We start from the raw sequence: 15,723 nt of genomic DNA on the forward strand, positions 1-15,723 counted from the left end.
TTGCTATTTTTTTGTTGAGGTACAATTCACATAACATAAAACTCACCATTTAACCATTTTAAAGTATACAAAGTACCAATGGATGATTTTGGCCAAAGCAGCTTCTGAACAGGATCACAATGACTGCTATGCTGAGAGAACAAGAGAACAGGAAGAAGAGTTAGCAGGTTTTACAGTAATTAAAGTGAAATGGATGTTTACTTGTATCAATCAGGGCAGCAGCAGTGGAGCTAATGAGAAGTTGTCAAAATCTGCATATTCTTTAAAGGAGGAACTGACAGGACTTGCAAGCAGGGTATAACAGAAAACAATGCATCAAGGATAACTCAGTTTTTGGCTTGAGCAACTGAAGAACAGCGCTCCCATCTACTGAGATGGGAAATTCTACAGGAAAAAAGACTGGGTAAGAGGAATCAGACAGACATGTTTAACTCCAGATGCCCACCAGACATCTAACTGGAGACATAGCTGGGATAATGGAGTCCAGAATTCAAGGGAGAGTCCTGGGCTAGAGACACAAATATGGGGTCACCATCATGCTGTGTGCTGCTGTGCTTAGTTGCTCAGTCATGTCTGACTCTCTGTGACCCCATGGATTGTAGCCCACCAAGCTTCTCTGTCCATGGGGTTTTTCAGACAATACTGGACCGGGTTGCCATTTCCCTCCTGCAGGGGTTATTTAACCACAACCAGTAAGTACCAACACAGAAACTACTTCTTCCAAAGGTCTACTGCCATTTAAATTAATATGTGATTTGTGGCCCATAAAAGACTATTATTCTTCCTCTAATTTAAATCCTTTATTCACATGAAATAGATCTGTACAAAAGAAATCATAGCCTACAAAGTCTAGGAGTAAAAAAAAAAAAAACAAAACAACGATGAACAATGAAAAAAAATACTAATGTTCAGTTGTCCATGAATACGGAACTAGACGTTCTTTTATCACTCTGAAATATTACCCAAGCGGGGCAACGTGAATGAGTAAAGGTAAAAGGAAGGACTCAACAGATGGCAATCTTTAACTCCTGTTCTCCCTTCAGATAAATGGAATACTCACTGAAGATGCTCTCATCATGTAAAGTCCTTAACAATGGAGAAACAAATCTGTTACCAGACATCAAACCTAGAGTACAGTAAGATGTTTGTAATCTAACATCAAATGAAAATGAAAGGTTCCACTGAGGAAAATTCCTAAACAACTGAAGTTTACCTAGGTGCCAAATACCTTTCCTTTTGAATCAGTACTGATTTTTCTTTTCTGCCTCTAACATGTTCTTGAGCCAGGTTCCTCCTTATTAACATCTTCAGCCTAAGAAGTCATAACAATGTGATAACCTCTAGGCTATTATGTTATTGTACCATTGTTTCTACATAATAGCCCCATCCTGAAGTGCAGTTATTCTGTCTTCTATCTCTACTGTTAACCTTTTTTTTTTTTTTTTTTAACTAAATAGAAAAGCAGACTAACACTGTTTTACTTTCTAGTCCTTAGCTGTGGTTGCCAGAAATCTGGCCTTCACAAAGCATATACTACATTTCCTTGGTACCTAGTACCTACAACCTCCACGGAAAATTTGAACACTTAAAAAATAGAAAACAATTTTCTCAGTTATTTAAAGGTAATGTCCTCAACCTTATTAGATGCATACTGAAGTATTTAAGGGCACCAACTTATTTTAGGGGTTCAGAACAAAAAAAAAAAAAAGAATGTATATATTAAGAGTGGTACAGCAATGTGGCAAAAGATAATCATTAGTAATCTTAATGTTAGCTGGCCTATAAATACTTCCAATCCTTCAGAAAACATACATGTTTTTAAGACTAAAAGTTAGGGGGAAATTAGCAGTATATCAAGCAAATGCCTCTGTGTAAAACTGGTGGAAGAATAATGGGACTGGACCTATAAGACAAACAAAACATATAACTAAGTTTTAAGAAAAACTGGGTAAAAAGTAAAAAGCAACACCAAAAAACTACCTACATACACGAATGGCAGAAAAAATGACCAGCAGGATCAAAGTAGAAAAAATGTAACTTGGTCTCCTCACCACAGTGGAAAGCTCAAGGACCTCACTTCCTTTTTACAGAAAACAGTATTTTATTTCCTATAAGTGTTCTCAAAGTCACCAGGATTCTGGTATTTACTAAAGGTAATTCGACTTTAAAAAACGTTTTTCTCTGTATCAGAAAAGTTTTGTAATAGATACTTCTGTAAAAGATGGGGACTTCCCTGGTGGTGCAGTAGGTAAGAGTCTGCCTGCCAATGCAGGGCACACAGGTTCAATCACTGGTCCAGGGAGATTTCACATGCCTCAGAGCAACTAGTCCATGCATCACAACTACCAAGTCTGCATTCTAGGGCCCACGAGCCAAGGTTAATGAGCCCCTGTCCCACAACTAGGGACGCCCGGGTACCCAAGAGCCAGCAAGGCGCAACTCCTGAGCCTGCATGCTGCAACTCCTGAAGCCCAGGCACCTTGAGCATGTGCTCTGCAACAGAGAAGCCGCCGCAATAAGCCAGTGCCAACCCAACCAGAGAGTAGTCCCCTGCTCCCGTAACTAGAGAAAGCCCACATACAGCAACAAGGACCCAGAGCAACCAAAACTAAATAAATAAAAAGAAATATAGTAGGGTGTACATGTCCAAAAAAGTTAAAAATAAAAAAAGATATAACCTATATCTCATCATCCAGAGATTTAATATCTGTCCTCAACCTCTTAAAACAGGAATACATATATAAATTTATCTGTGACAAACTGAAATGGTACTGTGCATAAAATGTTCTCTGAGGTGCTTCTCTCATCTTAATTGTAAATATTTTCTAATGGCAAAAAAAAAAAAAAACTTTTAAAGAACTTGACTGACCAAAAGTCAAATGACTCAAATACTAAACATAAAGAGCCTAAGTTACACGCCGATGGTAAAATAATCCAATCTTCGTACAAAGGCAAAATCTGACAACCTCATTATACTTTTTAAAGCATGTGTTTTTTAGAGGCAGTAAAGTTTTTAAGAGTATGAATTCTGGAGCCAGACTGACTATATTCAAGTCCTGGCTTCCACAATTAGTAGCTATAGGGCTTTGTGACCTTGAATAAATTACCCTCCCTGATCCTGTTCCCTCTTTTATGAAATAAGAACAACAGAATCTTATGTCAATGTTGTGAAGACTGAGTTAATACAAAAAATTCCCTAAAATCATACCTGGAATAAAATAAGTATGCCATAAATGCTAACCACTATGATTATTTTCCTTATTCCACAGGTAGGCAGGAATGGTTGCAAACAAAAGCTTCCTTCCCAACTCCTGAGTCCAAAACCTACAATCTTCTGTTCTAATCAAATTAAATATGAGAACAGAGGGGAAAAAAAAACAGAATGAAAATTTCAATAATGTCAGAAGGAAAAAATAATCAGAGTATATCTTACTGATGGTGGGTATCATCTTTGTGTGGGATAGCAATATTATATAAGGAAACAGACTTTAATTTTTTTCCTACCTTTATCAAACAAAGTTGACATGCTAAGAATGGAGGAAGAAAATCGGCAAAAATCTTTTGACATTACACATCTCCCTTTATTTATTTACAGAAAAACTCAATTACAATAAATGAGAGGATGTGTAAGAATAAGCTAAGGCTGGCACACTTCCGTTCATCAGAAAAATTACTTGTAATCAAGTTGTTTTCTACAGACTTTTCATTTGTGTAATTTTAAAATTAGGCACCAAGAGCACTTTTCCCCAACTATCAAGTGTACTTCCTTCCTAAGGAACTTGAGTCATCAGCTGTGTCTTAGGCATCACACTATGTTGACCAATGCTTCTTAACACTTGATATAGTCACTCTCATCTTGAAGCACTAAATACCATTAACAAGCTGTTCTCTTGTATGACAAAGGTAGACTTCAAGAACTATAAGGTCCTGTATTTCAGAAATATACTTACGTTTCTTTACTACAGTCTTAGAAAAATTACTTCTACAATGTGACTTCAAACTTAAGCCACAGTACCTGTTTAATCTTCATTAGAAACCACTCAAATCATTTTCTACAAATATCCACACCTAAGAGTTACAAGTGAAAGCTCAAGACAGGAGAGTATGTCTGAATTGTAAGCATATTACAATATACCCACTTTTTCAGATAGGCTAGTCTCTAAGAATTAAAAATAGTAAAGCTAGATGGCTCAAAGTGAAATCATAAACTATAAATTTTAAAGTAAATCAACCACAAAATATAAAATATCAATAGCTAAAACCTAACAAATGTATTAAATTTCAACCACTTATGAAATACAACTTAAAATTTCAAAAATGGAAACGTGTACATAATTTAGATTTCTATGGTGATTTGAAACACCTTTATACCATATTAAGTAAATGCAAACATAAGTACAGACAAGAGACTATGACTTTTGGCCCAACACACACACACACACACACACACACACACACACAAATGACTTTCAGCCCACCACACACACACAAAATGGCTTCAGCTACCACCCCAAGTTGATACACATCTACCCCACACTTCACACGTTATCCTAAACCTACTCTCATTACCTCGCTCTTCCCCCATATTATACCCCAAACCATCTGCCTCTGCCTCCTTCCAGGAAATCTGATGTGTAAATAAAACAATTCAGCCAAAGATGTTACCAATGACAATAATGGTAGGGAAGGATGGAGTTATGAAAAAGACATAAAGGTTTTTGAGGACTTACTATGAGTTAAAATTCTGAAGAAAATAAATTGTGAAAAGTTAAAGCTGAGTAGAACTAATTCTGAAGAGAGATTTGCAGAGTAAACTGCTGGTCAAAGTATCTTTCGCCACAGAAACTAAACCCAGCTAATCCATGGCTTTTCTAGGTTAACAAGAAATTGGTTTGGTTTTTAGATAATCTTTATGGGGTATCAGTCATTTAATCACTCTTATAAATTAACAATCAAATATAAACTCAAAGCTGAAGGAAGAATGGGCAATACTGGGAAAAATTTTTTTCTAACTGCAGTGCATAGAGCACTCCAAGAGGAAGGCTTCAATAGGATAAGAATATGGGATGCTTAAGTGATTGCCAACATCCGCTGGATCATGGAAAAAGCAAGAGAGTTCCAGAAAAACATCTACTTCTGCTTTACTGACTATGCCAAAGCCTTTGACTGTGTGGATCACAATAAACTGTGGAAAATTCTAAAAGAGATGGAAATACCAGACCACCTGACCTGCCTCTTGAGAAATGTGTATGTAGGTCAGGAAGCAACAGGTAGAACTGGACATGGAACAACAGACTGGTTCCAAATAGGAAAAGGAGTTCGTCAAGGCTGTATATTGTCACCCTGCTTATTTAACTTATATGCAGAGTACATCATGAGAAACACTGGACTGGAAGAAACACAAGCTGGAATCAAGATTGCCAGGAGAAAGATCAATAACCTCAGATATGCAGATGACACCACCCTTATGGCAGAAAGTGAAGAGGAACTCATTAAGCCTCTTGATGAAAGTGAAAGTGGAGAGTGAAAAAGTTGGCTTAAAGCTCAACATTCAGAAAACGAAGATCATGGCATCTGGTCCCATCACTTCATGGGAAATAGATGGGGAAACAGTGTCAGACTTTATTCTTTTGGGCTCCAAAATCACTGCAGATGGTGACTGCAGCCATAAAATTAAAAGACGCTTACTCCTTGGAAGGAAAGTTATGACCAACCTAGATAGCATATTCAAAAGCAGAGACATTACTTTGCCAACAAAGGTTTGTCTAGTCAAGGCTATGGTTTTTCCTGTGGTCATGTATGGATGTGAGAGTTGGACTGTGAAGCAAACTGAGCACTGAAGAATTGATTCTTTTGAACTGTGGTGTTGGAGAAGACTCTTGAGAGTCCCTTGGACTGCAAGGAGATCCAACCAGTCCATTCTGAAGGAGATCAGCCCTGGGATTTCTTTGGAAGGAATGACGCTAAAGCTGAAACTCCAGTACTTTGGCCACCTCATGCGGAGAGTTGACTTATTGGAAAAGACTCTGATGCTGGGAGGGATTGGGGGCAGGAGAAGGGGACAACAGAGGATGTGATGGCTGGATGGCATCAGTGACTCGATGGACGTGAGTCTGAGTGAACTCCGGGAGTTGGTGATGGACAGGGAGGCCTGGCGTGCTGCTATTCATGGAGTCGCAAAGAGTCGGACACAACTGAGGGACTGAACTGAACTGAAGTGACTTGTAATCAATTAAGATAGCAAGCTATCAGAAATAACAACAAAAAAGGATGATGACAATAGTGGAAAACTTGTGCTAGACAGAGCAGGGTTTCTCAACCTCAGCCCTTCTGACATTTTGGCCAGATAATTCCGTGTAGGACAGGGGCGGGGCGGGGGGAGGGGGGTGCCGGCATCCTATGAATTGTTAAGATGTTTCACAGTATCTCTGGCCTCTACCCACTAGTTACTAGTAAGCATCCCTCAAGTTGCAACAACCAAAACTATCTCTAGACTTACAGATATTTTGGTGTCTGCTTTGCAGGTACATTTTAACTACACATTAATTTTTCAAAGCTACAATACCACATAAATACTATGATGTAAATTCACAACAGACATTTTAAAAGATTCAATGATTAAGTGACAGAATCGTGTTCAAGAGGAAATTAAGGATTTCTTAAATTCTATTTCCTAATGTGTGGTAATGATGTTCTAGTATTTCAACTTCTATAAATACATTTATTTAATTATATTCTGTAACTAATAGATTCCAAATGAAATTAGGCTTGGAAACAACATATTTTTAATAATATCTGCACAGCACTTTACAATCTCTTCAGCAATTTTACAAATTTATCCCACTCAATTCTTAGGAAAAGAAGCAAATTATATTCCACCCAATTAAAAAGTATAGGGTTCTACCTGTATTCTTTTGAAAACTAAATCCAAAGTTCAAAGCTGTTAAATACATATATGTGTGTGTCTATGTGTATATCCCTTTCAATCATTAATGCAAACAAAGATAAATGGAAAGAAAATTCTGCTCCATAAATCATATTTGTACATTTGGCTCAAGTACAGAAATCACATTATTTTCCCCAATTTGTGTCTGAAATAGGAATTTCACAATTCACATATAATCAAAAGTATCAAGCATATTCTTGAACTGAAGAGTCTAATTCCAATTTATGTATCTTTAAATCTAACTTATCCGTCTACCTCAAATTCACCAAACTTCTATCTCTCAACTATCAGGAACAATGCTTCCTAAGTTTTTGTTTTTAATTGCTAAGTCATGTCCTACTCATGTGACCCCAAGGACTGTAGCCCGCCAGGCTCCTCTGGCCATAGGATTTCTCAGACCAGAATACTGCAATGAATGCGGAGAAGGAATGCCATTTCCCTCTCCAGGGGATCTTCCTGACCCAGGGATCAAGCCCAAATCTCCTACACTGCAGGAAGATTCTTTACCACGGTGCCACCAGGGAAGCCTGCTTCCTAAGTGACTAGCCACAAATTGTTGAAGGACTGTGCAAAGTTTTAGCTAACATTCAACAAAAGTATTGCTTCCCTGGCAGCTCAGTAGTAAAGAATCCACCTGCAATGCAGGAGCAGCAAAAGACACAGATTCCATCCTTGGGCTGGGAAGATCCCCTGGAGAAGGAAATGGCAACACATGCCACTATTCCTGCCTGGAGAATCCCGTGGACAGAGGAGGCTGGTGGGCTACAGTCCACGGGGTCTCAAAGAGTCAGATACAACTGAAGTGACTTAGCAACAAAAATATTAGCATACAAGTCAGACAAAATTCAACTCTAACACACATTCCAACTTTGAACCTTCAATCTAGATTCAAAATCTTAGACACTTTGAACTACAAAGTCTGAGGTCCTCAAAGCTTTATAAAACTACACTCTCCAATACAATAGCCTCTAAGGTCCAAATTCAACACAGAGTGAGCCCTCAATAAACTGTGGTATCTTTACATTAAACATCTGCCAAGTTTTACCAGTTATTCTTCCATAAGATTTCTCATGTACTCTTCTTTATTTCTACAATCACTACCCCAATCCAGGACTCAATCACCAAGCAGCTAATTTATTCCTTACTGTATCATATCCCAACTGCTCAGTTCAGTTCAGTTGTTCAGTCGTGTCCGACTCTTTGCGACCCCATGGACTGCAGCACACCAGGCTTCTCTGTCCATCACCAACTCCCAGAGCTTACACAAACTCATGTCCATCAAGTCAGTGATACCATCCAACCATCTCATCCTCTGTCGTCCCCTTCTCCTCCTGCCTTCAATCTTTCCCAGCCTCGGGTCTTTTCCAGTGAGTCAGTTTTTCCTATCAGGTGGCCAAAGTATTGGAGTTTCAGCTTCAGCGTCAGTCCTTCCAATGAACATTCAAGACTGATTTCCTTTATAATTGACTGGTTGGATCTCCTTGAAGTCCAAGGGACTCTCAAGAGTCTTCTCCAATACCACAGTTCAAAACCATCAATTCTCTGGCTCTCAGCATTCTTTATAGTCCAACTCTCACATCCATACATGACTACTGGAAAAACCATAGCTTTGACTAGACGGACCTTTGTTGGCTCAACCAACCAAAATTCCACAATACCCCATAGTTACCATGGCCTATTATATGAAAAATGAGAGTTCTAGTCATCATAGCCCAGTTAGCATTTCTCCTTATTTCCTACCGTAAACTCTCCATTCCAGGCAAGTAAACCTACATGTATCTTACTACACCTTACGGTATTTTCTTCTATCTCAAAAAGCTCTCTTCAACTGGTTGATGTCCCTCCAGCTTAATAAATCCTCATTTCAACTACAATACATAATTGGAACTCTTATTTTTATATCTTGACATTTATGTCTACTCTGGCAAGCTCAATACTTTTTACCTCTTTTCTCTCTCAAGACTGTGCCTTCATGACTCCTACTAGCCACAGACACACAATAAACACTGATGACTAAAACAACAATGTTCTTACTGTACATGTTCTCACATTGTTTAGTTGGAACTATAGTAGCTTCAGAATGGAATCACCCAGTATCAAAGGGAGTCTACACTTCCTGAGAACTGTTCTCAGTACTGCTGTTTCTGCAACCTAGCTAGGACAGAACCGTCCCAACTAGTCCTAAGGCAAAGCCTTCACACTGCTACATGGCAGTGTTACTACCTTCACAACTCTAAATGGTATTTTTCTCCTTAACGTTGCCCCCTTCCCCTTGTAAAATAATTGACAGCCAAACTAAGTTTAGCCCAAAACAGTAAGCTGTTCCTATACTAAATCTCAATCATTTAAGATTAAATTCAGCCCCTTTAAAAGGGGCACAGTAAATATGTTTTATAACAACTTTATAAAACTTTATCATTTTATAAAAACTTTCATCAAAAGCACAAAATATTTAAAAAGTCTGGTCCCAGAAACTTGTCATTCAGGAAATAGTCTCAAGGCCAAACTTGTGATCTCTCAACAAATTTAAAAAAAAAGAAAAAATGGAGTTTATTCTTGAATTTATTACTCAGTTTCATTTTCTCAATTTCAAAAACAGAGTTTATGTTTATAACCAATTATTAAAAGAAAAAACATCTAAGTTATCTACAGAACTCTCAAACGATTTTTTTCTGAGCCTTATCCCAGCATAAAAAGATGTGGTTTCTTATTTCCTCACTGAGATAAAGAGATGTGGAAAAATTGTAACTATCATTATTTAAGACTTTCCAATTGTTACTATTATGCACACAAGAATTTTTTAAAATATCTAATACCCTAATGCCAGATAAAAAGTATTGTGTATGCCACAGTGTTTATTAACAAATTTCTAGGACCATAGAAAAGTTAATATTATAAGCAATATAATAAAAATTGAATAAGAGGTCCCAATTCAAAAAAAATAATTTTATGGTTGCTGTCGGGACTGCAAGCGGCATGGGTTTGATCCCTAGTTGGGGAACTAAGATCCCACATTTCACACAGCACAACCAAATAAATAAATGGTGCTGTCATGTTTGCAAGATGAAACTGAGGCAAAGACGCAAATAACATATCTACAAGGACTGACGCAAGTAACAAAAATGAGTGCAGCAGGCTAAGTGTACATACAGCCAGCCAGATTGAGGGGAACCACGCTGATTCCCAAGTCCAGTTTAAAGAGGGGAATGGCTACTGCTCTGCTCCAGACAATAGGAATATTTCTGAACAGTTAACAGGATTTTCAAGTCTTCCTCCCAAAATACAGAAATCCATAAACTTCACTCAGAAATTTCCCAATCTGGGACTTCCCTGGTGGTCCAGTGGCTAAGACTCCATGTCCCAGTGCAGGAGGCCTGGGTTTGATCCCTACTCAGGGAACTAGATCCCATATGCTGCAACTATGGATCCCACACGCTGCAATTAAGACCCAGCACAGTCAGTAAATTTTAACCAAAACGAAGAAAAAAAATTTTTAATAAGTTTCCTAATTTTTCAAAGCCCATCAGTAGTTGAAACTTGAAGACACTGCAAATCAAACAAAACACATCTCTAAGGTGATTCAGTCCAGAGAACACCTTTGAACTAACATGTGAAAACTGCTTTCAAAAAGGCATGAGGGGGCAATAGGTAAAAAGTCCAGGTTTAGGTCAAACCGGCTTGGGTTTGACGGTCTAATTCACCACTGAGCAGGTGGACAATGTCAGAAAAAATATTTCTTCAAGTCTGTTTCTTTAAATGTAGAATGTCACCACTCTCTCATACAAGTTGGAAAGTGAAACTTTTAACACAGTATCAGAAATACAGAAGACATTACAAAAATGTCCCTTACTCTCCCTGCTCCACCCTGCAAGTCTGTAAGATAATTTAAAAGATATTAGGTAATAAACACCCTGGAAGATGTTAAACAAGTTATAAAAATGAGATCAGAAAAGAGAGGGGTGCTTGCCATGCCCAGTTCTTTGCTACTCAAAGAGGTCCTTATACACACAGAAAAGATACTGCTAACTAATGGCCTGAAATGGGTCTTCTCAAGATGGTACAGCTAGCTGGATTATCAATACCAACATTAAAAAGATAAAGAGTCACAGCTCCTTAAAGATAAAGACCAAAAGTCTGTCCATTTTATTAACTTCATAGACCCTGACTTGCTGGTAGAAGTGAGAAATAATTTAAGCTTAAACTTTTATACTTTTGGCCAAACTTCCATAAAATTTATTTCTTTAAGAAGCATGCTACAAAGCAAAGCATTTACACCAGACTTTTTAATATAAGAAACATGCCAGGAATTTTGTTCTCAGCTTGGTTTTGATCCCTGGTTGGGAAACTACAATACCCACCAGCCCAGACACCACAGTCAAAAAAAAAAAAAAAAAAAAAAGTCATACTCTAAGAGTTCATTTAAAGTATGATTTCATTAAACAAAAACAGGGGATTGAATTTACTGGTACAGCTGAAATACCTTTGGACCTCTCAAACACACCAATTTTTTTAAAGAGAAAAAAAAAAATCAACGCACCAACATATTTGTGTTAAAAAGTACAATTCACATATACATAAAAGTTCTTTGGGCTATATATAATCAGAATAGTTCTAATAAATTTCTAATGCGGTTGCATATAATAAAGCATTTTATTCATATATTTGAGTACATGTCTATATAGATACTAAGCTCTAGAAAATTCATGGTATCTTCCTACAAACAGAACACAGGTGGACATTGTGAGAAATGTACAGCATTGGGAAAGTTTAGTTTCAAGATTCTAAACACATTCTCTTTTCTAGCTTCCCAACCATCACACTAAGAGCAAGAAAAAAACTAATGCAAAACAGGATTGACAAATCACAGGGGAAGCAACTAAAAACGATTATTAAGTATCTAAAACGACTTATACTTTAAAGTTAAATTCATATTTCCACTATAGCTTGTCCTAATCTACACAAAATATTCATTATCTCATAGGAGAGTCTGAATGCATTCTATTCTCATATCATCCTTACATAAACTTCTTACAAACGACCATAAACAGCGCAGATGTGTGGATAAAAATACATTACAAATATCTCCAGGTACCCCATAACTACAATCATGATGTTAATTTTAAAATGAAAGATTTCTTAGTGGTTTTCTGAAAAAATTCTGCTTAAAACAAACATCAAAAATTAAGCAGCCTTTTAACCAATGTTTAATGCAAAATGATACTTTAAAAACGACTCCAGAGTTCTGAATTTGGAAAATCTTTGTTTAAAAAAGGTCTTAGCCCGCAAAGATTACGCTGTCAATTTATACTTTTTCTTCAACCATCAGAAGAGACCAGTGTCTACTCTTACTGTTTCACTCTTTAAAAACAAAGGACATTTTACATACTACTAATCAGTAGTTTAATCTGCCTCACGTGGATGCCTTACTTTTTACTACCTCAAAGAAATCAGCATGTAACAAAAAGTGAAAACAGAAATTTGCTGGAAGTCACATTCAGAACATAAATACAAATGTAAAAACAAAGGCCCTTTTAGAGGTTATCCAGCACAGATATTTCAAACTAAACATCTACCAGAAGCTCCTAATCTAAAATGTTTCTCTCGCAAATGAACACTACAAACTGCAACAGAAATCTACCTACAAAGTATCTTCAGACTAAGTAGAAGACGGAACAAAAATATGCTAGGCTATGCAGTCCTAAGTCAGAGAAAAGAACAAAAACAATCCACTACATGAAACATTCAGACATTTTCTAAATTATCAAATGAGTCTATACTCATCCAAAACATTCCGGAAAAAATTTCAATCCAATTCTTTCAAACATACTTTAAAGTCTTGATGTATACTCCGGTGGGAAGTGAAAAAGTTAACCAAAAATAAAGCACTTCACACAAGAATAAAATGATGCAGTTGGTCCTCGGATAAACTGGAAACAAAAAACGTCTTCAAAACCGGAGTCATCAAGAAATTATACGCTTTAGCACACTTTAACTCCAACGTGGGGAGGGGAGGTGGAGGATTGCCACTGTTTTGACAATCCATTAATTACACTATATGTCTATTCCACCTGAGAGTTTAAGAAAACTCTTCAAGTTAGGTCACCGAGGGACCGTCTCTCTAAAAGACGCAAAGCAGCCTACAGATCAAAGAACATCCCGAAACGACTTAGCTTTCTCTCCACGAAACCCTTTCCCCAGGGCAACAGAATGTTTTCACAGAACAGAAACACACCCTCCTGCTAATCTCGGAACAGTCGGACAGAGGCGGGGCACTTTGGAGAGCCAAAGCCGCCCGGCTCACACCAGCAGGAGACCACTGTTACCCCTCCTCGGGCGGCCTCTCCGCAGAACCGGGTCGGTCTGGATCGCCGCGCCCGGTAAAGGAACAATACAATCGCAACTTCCCACGAGCCTCCGCGGTGGTTCTTCGCGGCGGAGGGGACTCCGGAATTCGCCACGGGCAAGGGGCTGGGGCAAAAGGGTAAGGAGGGTGATCACCGGCCCCGCGGCAGCTGCCCGCCCCGGCGCCCGGCGAGCCCGCTGGAGTGATGGTGCCAACCGGCCTGAGCTCCACGGCTCTCGCTTGGCCACCGGATCTCCCGACTTTGCTTCTCTGGCAGGCGACCCCAGCCTCCCCTGCTGCTGGGGCGGCAGGGGGCGGGAAAGGCCTCGCCGGAGATTCAGAGCGTCCTCGGCCCGCCACGGAAGGGAACGCGGTCGGGGCGCGGGGGACAATAGGGAGTGGGGAGCACTGCGCGCCCGAGTGGCGCCGCCGGCCGGCCGGGCTGACTGAGGCACCCGCCGCACGGCGCGACTGGGCTCCGCTCGGCCCGGCCGCCGCGCGGTCCGCTGAGCTCACGGCGCCCCCGGCACTGGGGGTCGTGCCTCACCTCCCAGCCCCGCAACCCAGGAGAGGAGCAGAATTAACACTCTCAGCAACACCATCTTCCGCTGCCGCCGCCGCCGCCGCCTCCTCACGGGTTAACAGCAGCACATCGAACCGGAGGGAGAAGCTGAAGGGGCTTGGTCCGGAGCCTCCACGGGAAGCCGGGACCTCCCCGGGCAGGAGAAACGGCGAAGCACCTCCCTCTCGCCCCACTTCAAGAGCCGGCAAAGCTTCCAGCACCTCCAAAACAGGGACCTCCCTCCCCCTCGTTCGTTTCCTTCCTCCCTTCCCCGCTTTCCTTCCCTCGCTCCTTCCCTCTTCTCTACCTCCCTCCCCCGAGCCCGGGACCTCCGCCTCCTTCCTTACCACGTGACCAGCCGGCGCCCAACGGGCAGGCGGAGCCGCACCCCTTCCTCCCGCCCCTCCCCCTCCCCCAGGCGCCCCAGGGGCGCGCGCATGCGCACTGGGGCCGGTTCCCGGGCTGCTAGGCCCGCCGCCGCTTCCTGTCCGCCGGCGGAGAGCTGGGATTGGGCTTGAGAGGCGGGGTTTCCTGGGGTTCCGCCCCCGGACTGGAGCGCAACTCTGTGGACCGTACAGGGTTTGCTCTTGGTGCTGCTCAGACCTGTGTCTTGAGCAGAAGAGGCAAGGTGAGGGATGTTAAGGGGCCGCTGTCCTCGTTTTAACTTCACAGGGAATGGGGATTTTCGTTACTTCTTTTTTTGCCTCCCTGGGTGCACAACTTCTACCAAGTAAACAAAAGCAAAGCCTCCCCCACCCTGCAAAAGAAGCGAAGTCCCAATAAACAGTTATTACTTTGGAGACAGCCGACAAAGCTCAGAACCTCAATGTAAAGCCCTTCAAGCAGCAGAAACATACAGCCTAAGTCCTATTTTTCTGAATTCTGTAAAACTGTCACAGACCAGGCCTTGGCCATTCTAAAAGCGTGCAGCCTCAACCACAGGTACCGAATCTAGCCTGAAAAATGTCCTAGTTACCACTTTCTGTTCATTCTCTGAAGAGAACTCTGGAGTCTCCTTCACCCCAACTTCTTTGAAGCTCCTATTTGAGCTCACAGTAACTCACTTTGATTTTTTAAACTTGTATTCCATGGACTAAAGACTTAAACATAAAACCTGAAACCGTAAGACCTAGAAGGAAACAGGGAAAACTTGATGTTGGTCTTGGAAATGATTTTTTTGGATGTGATGCCAAAGCACAAACAACAGAAACAAAAGTAAATAAGTGGGCCCACATCAAACTAAAAACCCTTGGCAGAAGAATCAAAATGAAAAGGCAGTGTTTGGAATGAGAGAAAACACTTCAAATTGTTTCTCTTACAAGGGGTTAATAATTAAAATATACAAGGAACTCTTACAACTCAGAGGCTACAAAGCAGACAATCCAATTTAAAAATGTGCAGAGGAATTTAGTGCTTTTTCAAAGAAAACATCCAAATGACCAATAGGTGCTTGAAAAGATGCTCAATGCCACTAATCATCAGGGAAATGCAAATCAAAACCATGGTGAAATAAGGCCCACACTGTTAGAATGGTTATCCTCAAAAAGATAAGAGATATGTGGACTTCGGTGGATAAGAATCTGCCTGCCTATGCAGAGGTCACAGGTTCAGTCCCGCATCTGGGAAGATTCCACATGCCCCGGAGCAACTAAACCCCTGCGCCACAGCTACTGAGCACTCTAGGGCCCAGGAGCTAGAACTAATGAACCTGTGTGCTACAACTACTGAAGCCCATGGAGTCCCCACATCACAACTACTGAGCCCTCGTGCTCCAACTATTGAAGCCAGTGCATGGCAAGGAGGAGTAGCCCCTGCACACCACAAGAGAAAGCCTGCAGAAAGCAGTGAAGACACAGCACAGCCAAAAATAAA

The 15,723-nt window shown here is 40.5% G+C and overlaps 1 protein-coding gene across 1 annotated transcript in view; it reads right to left on the minus strand.

Annotated features, from left to right (window-relative positions):
- The window catches only part of ADAM10 (ADAM metallopeptidase domain 10), a 143,405-nt gene extending 129,257 nt beyond the window's left edge, over positions 1-14,148 (minus strand). The window contains exon 1 of the mRNA XM_070377989.1: positions 13,837-14,148. Within this exon, the coding sequence (XP_070234090.1) occupies positions 13,837-13,891 (55 nt within the window). The 5' untranslated portion in view covers positions 13,892-14,148. The remainder of the gene's footprint in view (positions 1-13,836) is intronic.
- Positions 14,149-15,723: the final 1,575 nt, after the last annotated feature.

Source organism: Bos mutus, chromosome 10 (assembly GCF_027580195.1).
Source record: "Bos mutus isolate GX-2022 chromosome 10, NWIPB_WYAK_1.1, whole genome shotgun sequence".
Lineage (NCBI taxonomy): Eukaryota > Metazoa > Chordata > Mammalia > Artiodactyla > Bovidae > Bos > Bos mutus.